This window comes from Antechinus flavipes, chromosome 1, assembly GCF_016432865.1.
Source record: "Antechinus flavipes isolate AdamAnt ecotype Samford, QLD, Australia chromosome 1, AdamAnt_v2, whole genome shotgun sequence".
NCBI classification, from domain to species: Eukaryota; Metazoa; Chordata; class Mammalia; order Dasyuromorphia; family Dasyuridae; genus Antechinus; species Antechinus flavipes.
The window spans coordinates 722,546,362-722,560,049 of NC_067398.1; the positions used below are offsets into that span (position 1 = coordinate 722,546,362).

At 47.6% G+C, this 13,688-nt stretch overlaps 3 gene segments (V, D, J or C); all 3 read left to right on the top strand.

The window, feature by feature from the left end:
* Nucleotides 1-293: 293 nt before the first annotated feature.
* Nucleotides 294-1,108, top strand: LOC127543721 (immunoglobulin lambda variable 4-69-like). The segment is given in 2 exon segments: nucleotides 294-463; nucleotides 572-1,108. Coding segments are annotated over 2 exon segments (549 nt in total).
* Nucleotides 1,109-3,676: 2,568 nt separating this feature from the next.
* LOC127541793 (immunoglobulin lambda variable 4-69-like) overlaps nucleotides 3,677-13,688 on the top strand; it is an 11,761-nt gene continuing 1,749 nt past the window's right edge. The window contains 1 exon segment of the V gene segment in view: nucleotides 3,677-3,787. Coding sequence covers nucleotides 3,742-3,787 — 46 coding nt within the window.
* Nucleotides 7,230-7,984, top strand: LOC127544324 (immunoglobulin lambda variable 9-49-like). The segment is given in 2 exon segments: nucleotides 7,230-7,363; nucleotides 7,485-7,984. Coding segments are annotated over 2 exon segments (369 nt in total).

A 13,688-nucleotide genomic window follows, 5' to 3' on the forward strand; every position in this document is an offset into this window, starting at 1 on the left:
TGTTATAAATCTGGAGTAATCTAGGGACCTGTAGTCACTAGGGGACACTGTGGGACTGTCTCTGGGCAGGCAAAGGGGACAGGAGGAGGCTGGGGATCTCAGGGAGGGATGGGCCCAGCTGGCTGTGGCTGTGGCTTCTCTGACCCCTGGGGATCTCTCATGAGGGACATCTCAGCTGGGCTGGGCAAGGGCTTCCAAGGCACCATTCCCTCCCCCGAGAGACACACCTTCTCCTTGAGACCTGTGACCCCAGATTTAGAACCCAGGGTGTAGTTAAAGAAAAGCCAGATTTGCATCCAGCCCCCGCCCCCTCCCAGCCCCATCCCAGGCTCCCAGGGAGAGGATAAGAGGGGCCTGGCAGAGCCCGGACCCAGCTGGTTCTCTCTGGGGAGCAGAGCTCTCGGGGTCCCCTGCACCATGACCTGGCCTCTCGTCTGCCTCCTCCTACTCACCTGCTGCTCAGGTCAGGGCTGACCCTGCTTGTCCTGCTCCCTCCCCCCTGTCCCGGGGTCTCCAAGCACCTTCTCCCTCCCCTCTGTGCTGGGACATTAATGTCTGTCTGTGTTTCCAGGTTCCTTCTCCCAGCTTGTGCTGACTCAGGCTCCCTCCATGTCTGTGTCCCTGGGAGCCACGGCCAGACTCACCTGCACCCTGGACAGTCAGCACAGCAATTATAGAATTCGTTGGCACCAGCAGATCCCAGGAAAGGCTCCTCGGTACCTCTTGTATGTCCGTAGCAATGGAGATGTTGGCAAGGGCGAGGGGGTCCCCGACCGCTTCTCGGGCTCCAGCTCTGGGGCCAATCGCTACTTGTCCATCAGCAACATCCAGCCTGAGGATGAGGCCCATTACTACTGTGGGGCAGTTTGTTGTAGTAATTTTGAGTATTCACAGTGCTACATTCAGCGAGGAAGTGGGACAAAAACCCCCCTGCCAGCCCAGCCCCCGCCCCACAGCTGGCCTGGACTTTTGGCCCAGCCCCAGCTGCTAAAGGGCCCCAAGGTTGTGCTTCCTGTTTCTGTGTCTGTCTCAAAGCTCCATGTCTACGACTTGCCCAAGAACACACTGAGATAAGTCCCAGAAATGGACCCTGTCTCCCATGAGCACTTTCCTCCTTTCCCAACCTCCTTTCCAGGACATGGACACCAAGGAAGGGGTTTCTCTGAGCCTTTGGCCCTTGGGATTTGTCTGAGGGAGGGGGAGAGGGGCCCTGCCATGATGAGACCCCTGCAGCTGCGCCCTCTCAGATCTCCCCAAGAGCAGCTGGTTTGGCGAAGGTGACCCCTGGACACTTGCCAGGGCTCAGAGGCCGTGACCTTCAAGGGGAAGCAGAGAAGCTAGAGAGGAAGTGGGGGAACCCGGAAGGGGGGCCAGCTGCTGACAGGCCCCAGCCAAGAGCCACTCACTTCTGTTAGCCAGCACCCACACCTCCAGTGGGCCGTGACCAGCATCTCCTGAGGTCAGCCTGAGTCCTCCAGACTGGCAACTCTGCCCCAGATCTTGCTAATTAGGGCAGATCTCACCCAGCTCTGCCAGTCAGGCAGAGACTACAACACACACCCCTCTCATTTATACTGCCCTGGCCTTCTAGGCTCTTGGCTCAATCCAGTCAGTGACCAATGAATCAGGTCAGCTCCTGCCCAGCAACAGATTCTAGAACAATAATGTTCTTTCAGAGTAAAGTGCCATGAAACAGCTACATGGAGGGAGAGAGGGAGAGAGGGAGAGACAGACAGACAGACAGAAAGGGAGAGAGGGAAAAGGAGAGAGGCTTCTGAAGCTGGTATCAGGAAGAATTGGCTCCAAATCTGTCTTCAGACAATTATTGCATCGTTTGCAACTTGACAGGTCAATTAACCTTTCTCAGTCTCAATTTCCCCATTTATTAAAGAGGCGCGATAGCCTCTGCTTCCTAATGTTGTCTTGAGGATGAAATGAGAGAGTATTTGTAAAGTTCCTTACAAACCATAAAGCTCTCTTTTAATCTTACTGTTGTTATTATCATTATTATTGTAAACATGATGAGTACCAAGGACAGCACCTACATCCCACCACTTGCACCCACAGTGGGTTCCCCTAGCATCCAACTGCAATGTGGTGCTCCTGTGTTTGTCCTCACACCACAAACAATACATCCCCAGGGCCATTTAACAATAAGCCAAAGGTCTTAAGTAGCTCAAAACTGAGCACTTACTAATGGAGCAGAAGTTCTAGAAGCAAACCTCTGTCTGAAAATGACCCAACCTTTACAATGATTGTTACAAGCTCACTGTGACGCCCCCAGGCTATCCTTCCCTGCCCCTTCCCTCTCTTGTCCTGTGCACAGATGCCTCCTTGTGGGATTGGGGAGCAACACAAAAAGTTATCAAACTGTGCATCCCCTTTGATCCAGCAGTGTTACTACTGGGCTTATGCCCCAAAGAGATCTTTTTGTTGTTGTTCTTGTTGTTGTTCTTGTTGTTGTTCTTGTTCTTAGTTTTATTTTTTTTATAATAACTTTATATTGACAGAACCCATGCCAGGGTAATTTTTTACAGCATTATTCCTTGCACTCGTTTCTGTTCCGATTTTTCCCCTCCCTCCCTCCACCCCCTCCCCTAGATGGCAAGCAGTCCTATACATGTTAGATATGTTGCAATATATCCTGGATACAATATGTGTTTGCAGAACTGAACAGTTCTCTTGTTGCATAGGGAGAATTGGATTCAGAAGATAAAAATAACCCGGGAAGAAAAACAAAAATGCAAATAGTTCACATTCGTTTCCCAGTGTTCTTTCTTTGGGTGTAGCTGCTTCTATCCATCACTGATCAATTGAAACGGAGTTAGGTCTCTTTGTCAAAGAAATCCACTTCCATCAAAATATGTCCTCATACAATATCGTTGTCGAAGTGTATAATGATCTCCTGGTTCTGCTCATCTCACTTAGCATCAGTTCATGTAAGTCTGGCCAGTCCTCTCTGTATTCATCCTGCTGGTCATTTCTTACAGAACAATAATATTCCATAACATTCATATACCACAATTTACCCAACCATTCTCCAATTGATGGGCATCCATTCAATTTCCAGCTTCCAAAGAGATCTTAAAGAAGGGAAAGGGACCTGTATGTGCAAGAATGTTTGTGGCAGCCCTGTTTGTAGTGGCCAGAAACTGGAAGCTGAGTGGACGCCCATCAGCTGGAGAATGAATAAATCATGGTCTATGGACGTTATGGCTAGAAAAAGAGAGAGAGAGAGAGAGAGAGAGAGAGAGGAGAGAGAGAGAGAGAGAGAGAGAGAGAGAGAGAGAGGAGCAACAAATAGTGGTCACCTTCTGGTTGTGGGGCCACTGAAGTTTGTTATAAATCTGGAGTAATCTAGGGACCTGCAGCCACTAGGAGGCGCTGTGTGACTGTCTCTGGGCAGGCAAATGGGACAGGAGGAAGCTGGGGATCTCAAGGGGGATGAGCCCAGCTGCCTGTGTCTGTGGCTGCTCGGAGCCCCCCGGATCCCTCATGAGGGACATCTCAGCTGGGCTGGGCAAGGGCTTCCATCCCCTCCCCCGAGAGGCATGCCTTCTCCTTGAGACCTGTGACCCCAGATTTAGAACCCAGGATGTAGTTAAAGAAACCCAGATTTGCATCCAGCCCCCGCTCCCTCCCAGCCCATCCCAGCCTCAGGGAGAGGATAAGAGGGGCCTGACAGAGCCCGGACCCAGCTGGTTCTCTCTGGGGAGCAGAGCTCTCGGGGTCCCCTGCACCATGGCCTGGCCTCTCGTCTGCCTCCTCCTGCTCACCTGCTGCTCAGGTCAGGGCTGACCCTGCTTGTCCTGCTCCCTCCTCCCTGTCCCGGGGTCCCCTGTAAGGGTCTCCCAGCACCTTCCCCCTCCCTCCTGTGCTGGGACATTAATGTCTGTCTGTGCTTCCAGGTTCCTTCTCCCAGCTTGTGCTGACTCAGGCTCCCTCCATGTCTGTGTCCCTGGGAGCCACGGCCAGACTCTCCTGCACCCTCAGCAGTCAGCACAGCACCTACTATATTTATTGGTACCAGCAGAGCCCGGGAAAGGCCCCTCGGTACCTCATGTATGTGGACAGTGATGGAAGTGTGAGCAAGGGCGAGGGGGTCCCCAACCGCTTCTCGGGCTTCGGCTCTGGGGCCAATCGCTACTTGTCCATCAGCAACATCCAGCCTGAGGATGAGGCCCATTACTACTGTGGGGCATTTTGTTGTAGTAATTTTGAGTATTCACAGTGCTACATTCAGCAAGGAAGTGGGACAAAAACCCCCCTTCCAGCCCAGCCCCCGCCCCACAGCTGGTCTGGACTTTTGGCCCAGCCCCAGCTGCTAAAGGGCCCCAAGGTTGTGCTTCCTGTTTCTGTGTCCCTGTCTCAGAGCTCCATGTCCATGACTTGCCCAAGAACACACTGAGATAAGTCCCAGAAATGCACCCTGTCTCCCATGAGCACTTTCCTCCTTTCCCAACCTCCTTTCCAGGACATGGACACCAGGGAAGGGGTTTCTTTGAGCCTTCAGCCCTTGGGATTTGTCTAGGGGAGGGGGAGAGGGGCCCTGCCATGATGAGACCCCTGCAGCTGCGCCCTCTCAGATCTCCCCAAGAGCAGCTGGTTTGGCGAAGGTGACCCCTGGACACTTGCCAGGGCTCAGAGGCCGTGACCTTCAAGGGGAAGCAGAGAAGCTAGAGAGGAAGAGGGGGAACCCGGAAGGGGGGCCAGCTGCTGACAGGCCTCAGCCAAGAGCCACTGACCAGCCGTGGCCAGCATCTCCTGAGGTCAGCCTGAGTCCTCCATACTGGCAACTCTGCCCCAAATCTTGCTAATTAGGGCAGATCTCACTCAGCTCTGCCAGTCAGGCAGAGACTACAACACACACCCCTCTCATTTATACTGCCCTGGCCTTCTAGGCTCTTGTCTCAATCCAGTCAGTGACCAATAAATCAGGTCAGCTCCTGCCCAGCAACAGATTCTAGAACAATAATGTTCTTTCAGAGTACCATGAAACACCTACATGGAGGGAAAGAGGGAGAGAGGGAGAGACAGACAGACAGACAGGGAGAGAGGGAGAAGGAGAGATGCTTCTGGAGCTGGTATCAGGAAGAATTGACTCCAAATCTGTCTTCAGACCATTATTGAATCGTTTGCAACTTGGCAGGTCAATTAACCTTTCTCAGTCTCAATTTCCCCATTTATTAAAGAGGCGCGATAGCCTCTGCTTCCTAATGTTGTCTTGAGGATGAAATGAGACAGTATTTGTAAAGTTCCTTACAAACCATAAAGCTCTCTTTTAATCTTACTATTGTTATTATCAATATTATTGTAAACATGATGAGTACCAAGGACAGCACCTACATCCCACCACTTGCACCCACAGTGGGTTCCCCTAGCATCCAACTGCAATGTGGTGGTCCTGTGTTTGTCCTCACACCACAAACAATACATCCCCAGGGTTATTTAACAATAAGCCAAAGGGCTTAAGTAGCTCAAAACTGAGCACTTACCAAGTGGTACATCAGGGGGACAATAAGGAAGAAACCCTCAAGAAGGCTCTCCCACCAATGTGCTGAGTCTCCACCAGGGGAGGGGACCTCATGGAGGGCCCAGTGGCCAAGACAGCCCATTTCTGAGGCTCTGCGGGGTCCCAGGGCTTTTCTCCTCCCATGGGCACTGGGCACAGTCAGCCAGTCACTAAGCATTCATTAAGCACCTACTATGTGTCAAGTACTGTGCTGAGCTTTGGGGGTATAAATACAGGGAAACAACAATTCCTACTTTCAGAGAGCTTACAATCCAGCATGGAAACAAAATGTGAAAACTGTGCATACAGATAAGATCGGACAAAGTGGAGGCGATCAGGGCAGAGACGGCACCCTCAGGGTTGGGAAGGCTCCTTGCAAAGGGAGATTGTATCAGGGAACTGAAGGAAGTCAAGGAGGCAGCCATGGGGAGGCTGAGCCTTCCAGTCCTGGAGGACTTGAGCAGGGAGATGGAGAGTCTGGTGGCCGGAACAGCCTCTCTGTGGGCAATCACTTCCTTAAACTCTCTAAGGAATACTTCTCTTCAGTTGGCCTTTTCCCTAAGTGACCTCCCTGGGCCTTCAATTCCATCATCTCCTTGCACCCACTGAGACCAGGCTCTCTCGCAGCCTCCCTGGCCTCCCATTCCAGCCCTGGCTGCACTGTTCCTCTTACTCCTCCTGTGCTGGGGGATATGGGATCATCCCTGGTCCCACTGACCCTGCCAGGCTCTCCCCTGCCACCCCCACAATCAGGAACCTCTCCTTTGGGTTCTTCAATTTCCCTTCAACCCATGTTCTGGCCACTCTTGTCTTCTGACAGTCTCCTGGATGAAAATTTTGATTCTGCAACTTGCTCAGTCCAGGAGTCCAGAACCTTGGACTGGCGTCAGACTCCAGTTTTCTTCCCTGCAAATGCCGGGGTCGATCTTGGGGGCCTGTGCGCTTCCTTCCAGCTCAGAGCCTGGGTGATGATCTGATCAGGGTTTATGTCCCCTCTGTCACTATTAGCAAAGCCATTAATGGCCCCACCAGAAAGCAAAGACTCATTTCCCTGTGGGTGGGTAGGGAACCTTGTCAGACCCATAACAGTTAAGGTGGCCCAGGAGGCTCTGGGCCATTATCAGGCTGTGACCAGAAAGGGAAGGCTGGACTCTGGGGAGATTCTGGGGTCCAGGACATGTGAGTGCCTGCCAATGAGAGGCAAAAACTTCAGCTTCTGGAGCCCCTTCATGCTCCCTCTCTGCTGGCTGAGTTGGGGCGGGGAGCTCCAGGCTAGAGGAGGGGATCGAGGAGCAGCAGAGTCTGGGAGCCTGAAGCTGCAGCTCAAGGGCTGGCTCTGCCTTTGAGAGGGGAGGACAGAGCAGCCATCAAGGGCCTCCTCAGTCTCTGTGGCTCCTGAGGTTTGCTTCCAAGAATGGGTTAGAATAGGGATGTTGGGGGCACTAGTCCTGGGCAGGGAGAGAGGGGACCATGAGGAGCCGGGGTATCTCAGCTGGGGATCAGCTTAGGTGGCTGTGGCTACTCAGGCTTCCTGTGATCACTCCAAGGCAGCATCTCAGCTGGCATGGGCCAAAATATCCCAACACTCTATATCCTCAACCCCACCGTGAAAGACAAACCCTCCTTATGGCCCTGTGACTCTAGCAAGGACTCAGGGTGTGCTTAAGAAAACCCAGATTTAAATGAAGATACCCCCCTTCCCCATCCCCATCCCAGGCTCCCAGGGAGAGGATAAGAGGGGCCTGGCAGAGCCCGGACCCAGCTGGTTCTCTCTGGGGAGCAGAGCTCTCGGGGTCCCCTGCACCATGGCCTGGACTCTTGTCTGCCTCCTCCTGCTCACCTGCTGCTCAGGTCAGGGCTGACCCTGCTTGTCCTGCTCCCTCCTCCCTGTCCCAGGGTCTCCTATGAGAATCTCCCAGCACCTCCCCCCTCCCTCCTGTGCTGGGACATTAATGTCTGTCTGTGTTTCCAGGTTCCTTCTCCCAGCCTGTGCTGACTCAGCCTCCCTCCATGTCTGTGTCCCTGGGAGCCACGGCCAGACTCACCTGTATCCTCAGCAGTCAGTATAGTTATTGTATAATTGAATGGTTCCAGCAGAGCCCAGGAAAAGCCCCTCAGTACCTCATGTATGTTGGTACTGGTGGAGCTGGAGGCAAGGGCGAGGGGGTCCCCAGCTGCTTCTTGGGCTCCAGCTCTGGGGTCGATCGCTACTTGTCCATCAGCAGCCTCCAGCCTGAGGACGAGGCCGATTACTACTGTGGGGCACCTTATAGTAGTGGTAATAACTATGGTTAAAACAGTGCTACATTCAGTGAGGAAGTGGGACAAAAACCTCCCCACCAGCCCTGACATGGCCCAGAGTCTGACAACAGCCCAGGCTGCCAGGGGAAAAGAAAGTCTCTGTTTTCTCTCTGTTTCTTCTTCTCCCTCACTTTTTCTTTCTTCCTCTTTCTGTCTCTGCCTCTATATTTACACCTGACACTCTGCCTCCCTTTCCCTCTCCCTCCCTCCCCTCCTCCCTCTGTCTGTCTGTCTCCCTCTCTCTCTCTGTGTTTCTCTCCCTGTGTCTCACTGTCTCTCTCTCTCTCTCTCTCTCTCTCTCTCTCTCTCTCTCTCTCTCTCTGTCTCTGTCTCTCACTTTCTCTCTCTCTCTCTCTCTCTCTCTCTCTCTCTCTCTCTCTCTCTCTCCCTCCCTCCCGCCTCCCCCTCTTTCTTTCTCCATGGAGTTCTGTGACTCACCTGAGATGAGACCTAGATTACTTGACAGAAACAAGTCTTGCACCCAGTTCTTCTGACCCAGAACCTGGATTTTACCCATGTCCCATTTTGACCTCCAGGGTTCAGGCTTTGACAGGTGGAGAGGAGATGAGAGGGAGCTGTTCCCTACAACAGCCGGACCCGGCTTCTTGTTGGAATGAGAAATGAGGTTTGGTGAAGGGACCCCTTGGACAACAGCCAGTGATCATGAGGCCTCAGCCACAGATTCCTTGTAGAGCAGCAAAGACCCCAGTGTTGAAGTGGGAACAGAGAGGACTCCAACTGCCGATGATCCTGTGTACAGCCTCCCTTTTCTCCTCTGGTGAGAAGGTGTTGCAGATCTAATTACCTAACACTTGCTCTGTGGCCACAGGCAGCTGCTTGGCCCTTGCTTCAAGGATGTTCCCCTTAAAGTGCATCTTTCACTCTGCTGTCAAGTACATTCAAGTCTGGATCTGACTTATCACCACCTTGTCTCTTGCATTCAGTCATCTCCTCACCTCACTGTTACTTTCTGGATACAATTTAGAGTCTTCTCTTAGGCTTTCAAATCTTTTATGGCCAATACTTGTAGATAGTGGGGAACCCTGAGTGAGTTATTAGACCCTTTAGTCCAGTAAAAGGAACCCTGCTAACAGCGTCTGGTTTGGGTCCCTAAAATCCCTAAGGCTGTTTCAGCTCTCCTGAGAAATCTGGGGTATGACAACCTGTGTTGTACCTGAAGCAGAGTTATGCTGATGTGGCAAGGAAACATTTGCACACAATAGCAAGTTGCTCATATGCAATATCCTACAGTTATGTACGTGTATTACATAAGCAAAGGGTATTTAAGACTGGGTTTTTTTTTTAATAAATGGAATCCTGTTGACCATCCTCATCATTCCTCATCCATGATCAATACTCATACTGGTACTGAAATCCTCCTGTGAGCAGGTCCGGACAATTGGTATCCACCAATTGGTGGAAAGTTGGGCCAGTCATAATCTTAAGAGCAAACGTTGAGAAAAGTACAAGAGTGAGACAAAATATAAATACCTATTAAAAAACAGTGATCAGAGCTAAATTTAAAGCTTACATCAAAAAAAAAATAGAGAAAGAGGAGACCAATGAATTTCATATACAAATTAAAAAGTCTCAAAAAAGAAGAAATTAAAAAACCCTAATTCAACACTAAATAGGAAATTTTAAAAACTAAAGGTGAGAAAAGATAAAGTGTTTGTATACTTGGGCAGGGACTGAAGATTACAGTGACATAGAATCCTGGAGACTCATTTGCCCTGGAGAGTGAGCAAGAGGAGGCAAATCTTGGTGAGAAAATCACGTAAAAAATACATCACAGTGATGATGCTTCCCAGAACTCTCAGAGAAGAAAGCCATGGGAACTTACCTCAGTAACCATGATTATAATAATAACAAAATTTATAAGCTTTTACATAGCATTCCTAGATTTGGTGGGCACAAAATAAGTAATAACTTCTTTGATTCTCACCATGGTCTTGAGAAATAGGTTTATAAGCTCCATGTTACAGATAAGGAACCAGAGGCACAAATAATAACTTAAAGATCATTTGAAGACAGGTATTCCTAACTCCAGGTCCACCCAGGTGCCTCTCTGCTCTGACTTCTGGGAAAGTTCCATGATGTGCTCCCATTCCACTTTGTCTGCATCCCATAATTCCTGTTCTTTCTTTTTTCCTTCATCTCTCTCTCTCTCTCTCTCTCTCTCTCTCGCTCTCTCGCTCTCTCGCTCTCTCTCTCTCTCTCTCTCTCGCTCTCTCTCTCGTTACCACAGTTGAGCTTCTTAATAGCTCAATAGCCTTGTGTACCCTCTCTTAGAATCAATGAGAATTTTTGATGACTGACCCACTCTACTTGCCTCCTTTTAAGCACATCATCCTTCCTGAATATTGCCATGGATTTCAGGCTAACTCCATTTCTTCTTATTTCATCAAATCCACCATCCCTGCCTGAAACGCAGAGAGGAATATAATCCCACCACATTAGCTGTACTCAAACCTCATGCACATAAAATAAAATGGGAAGTCTTGAGGCATATCCTTGATGAAACTTTTAATCAGAGTAAGCTCAAGAAAGAGAAATCTTTCACCAATCCCCAGCTGGCACTGATTTCTTAATCCCTACTTTTTGGTCTGGTATTTTGGCCTGGTATACTATAGTGATTTTGATTTTTCTTTTTTAATTTAGGGAATAAAACAAGCACTTTTGTAATCTAGTATAAAAATATGATAGTCTATTATGTAGAATATGCTATGTTTTTAAAATATACGATAAAGTTATCATGTAAGTTTCTTTAAAATCAATAGTTTAGCTTGCTTGTGATATTCTAACTGCATATTCCATACTATAAATTGCTTTTGCAAAGCAATTTTTTGTCCCTTATTTTTAAAGTCACCTTTATTTAAACTTTAAGATTCACAATAAGCTAATGTGTAAATTACTTTGGACCAAATTTCCTAAAACTTATACGTACATCCAACAGAGCTGACAAAATTTTAAAGGATAGCTCATAATTTTTACAATTTATCCAATATACATTTTAGAAAGCATCATATTTCATCTAAGTAGTGGATACAAACATATGACTTCTTAATTATCTGAATTACTAGAATTTTGTTTTAATAATCTATTTTTGACTTAAAATCAAATCAAACATAGATTTAAACTTCTAGTAGCAATACTATAATATTAATGCACACATATTTTAAAAATCTTATTCTCAAATGCATCAATTGAAAATAATTCAATCATATGCCATTTGAAATTAAACAGTGTTTTAAGTCACCTTTTTAGGAGAAAAGTCCACTTTCCTTCAAAAGCTCCATTCTTCTAGACTGCCTGAAATCTCTAAAATGGCAATAAACTATTGAGGCCTGAGATGGAGACACAGGCCCATGGGGAGCAAAATGGCTATGGCTCCTATCTCCCCTCCTAAATTTTGTACGCTTTCCTATGAATTGCTGTATTGGGAAGGGGGAAAGATTTTAAAATGTAAAATAGATTTCCTGAGATTTCCTCAACCACATGGAGATAAACCACCCTCTTTTACAGAATCCAACATCCCCTGAGAATTTTGGGACTCTAGGGGTTTGGGACCATAGTGACCCATCTAGAGAGAAACTGAGGCCGACTCCAAAGCATAGAGTTTTTGAGAAGCCTACTGTTCTTTGGAGAGGCTGGACTGGACACGCGTCTATACAGAGTGGCCCTGCTCATTCCCAGTCCCCTCTAGGGAGAGATGCTTTCAAGCTTTGGTCTCTGCACAGAGTTTCACTGGCCCACTCCAGTTCCCTTGCTGTTTCCTGGATTCATCAGTGACCTCACTTTGTGGTTCTGGGTTCTTTGGACAAACTGTGAATGGGGAAATCCCAAGCTGAGCCCCTAGGCCATTAAAGTCTCTTCATACTTGGACAGAGCCCTAGATCCTGGACAGAGCCCAGTTTGTAAGAAACAAAATAGCTTATCCAAGAACTCACTGACTGGCTGATGAATGCAGGAAAGATTTATTTTACATTGTTGCAAGAATGGGAGCCTCAGAGAGTAGACCCCTCAGCCCATGTTTCATTTCATATTTGATGACCTCTGTGAGGGATTTCCCTCCTACATTGTAGCCATTTAAGAGGCTCTCTCTGAACATGAACTTAATTTCATTGTTACCATGGTGTTTCCCAGGCTCCTCCTCCTCCTTCTCACCAGTTTTCATGGGATTTATGTTGAACTGATGCTGGGCTAAGTTTCTCTCCTGCTGCTACTCTGTTCCTAATTGATGTGCTCTGGATGATGGCCCAGACAGATACAATGACTGCTTTCTCGATGGGATAAGTGTATCTCATGTAAGTTCACCTTCTGTAGGCTCACAGAAAACAGACATGGGAAAACCTCCATAAAGTCTCTAGCAAGAACCTTTCTCTATGGGCAAGATGGACAGCTGTGCTGTGCTGGAAAGTAGCTCAATTTTATGAATTCAATACTCCATAAATGGCCAGACCCAAAAAATAGGGATTAAGAAATCAGTGCCAGCTGGGGATTGGTGAAAGATTTCTGTTTCTTGAGCTTATTCTGATCAAAAGTTTCATCAAGGATTTGCCTTAAGACTTCCTGTTTTATTTTATGTGCATGAGGTTTGAGTACAGCGAATGTGGTGGGATTATATTCCTCTCTGTGCTGCAGACAGGGATGGTGGGTTGATGAAATGAAAAGAAAGCCTGAAACAGTCCTGAAACCAAACTAATACATTTTCAAGCAATCCTGAAGCCAATGACTATGTCCACATATTGAAGTTGCTCCCTCTCTAGCTGACCTTCCTATTTAAGAAGACATTTTGAATGCCATTAGGGCCCTTTTATGTGGCATATAACCTGATGCTGACTCTATTCCAGCTGAAGTTATAAGGCAGCAGTGCACTACTCATACAACAGCTAATTGAAACTTGTTGGATTATATATCTAGAGGAGATTATTCTCCAGCAGCTCAAGGAAGCTTCCATTTTCCAACTATATCAAAGAAAAGGAAATCATTTATCCTATGGCAATCACCGAGGAATCTCTCTCCTAGGCTGTTCTTTCACCTGAAAGATGGTCATCTGTCCAAGAGTCAGTGTGACTTCAGAAAGACTGGAGGAAAGGTTCATGTGGTGTTTGATGAGATACAGACTGACAACTGTTCCTGCAGGACCTGCAGTCACAAGTCTGGAAGATCCAGGAAAACATATTCTTTTTTAAAAAATTTTTATTATAGCTTTTTATTTACAAGATCTATGCATGAGTAATTTTTCAGCACTGACAATTGCGAAACCTTTTCTTTCAACTTTTCCCCTCCTTCCCCCTTCCTCCTCCCCCAGATGCCAGGTTGACCAATACATGTTAAATATGTTTAAAATGTATGTTAAATCAAATATATATATATATACATATTTATACAATTATCTGGCTGTATAAAAAAAAAAATCAGATCAAAAGGAAGAAAAAGAAAAACCGAGAAAGAAAACAAAATGCAAGCAAATAACAGAGAAAGCTCTGTTGTGTTCCACACTCAGTTCTCACAGTTCTCTCTCTGGGTGTAGATGGCTCTCTTCATCACTGCACAAGGGGAACTGGTCCAAAGCATCTCATTGTTGAGGAGAGCCACGTCCATCAGTATTGATCCTCATATATTATTGTTGCTGTGTACAATTATCTCCTGGTTCAGCTCATTTCACTCAGCATCAGTTCCTGTAGGTGTCCCTAAGGCCTCTGTGAAATCAGAATGACTTGATTTTCAAAATCTTACACTCTAATTCTGGAACAATCAGCTTTAACCTTTGAACAAGGGAGTGAATGACTGCATCAGGAAGAACTTGCAAGTCTAAGCAAAAAGTCCTCAACATCGCAATCACAAGCTTTACCAGACCCCTAGATGTCCT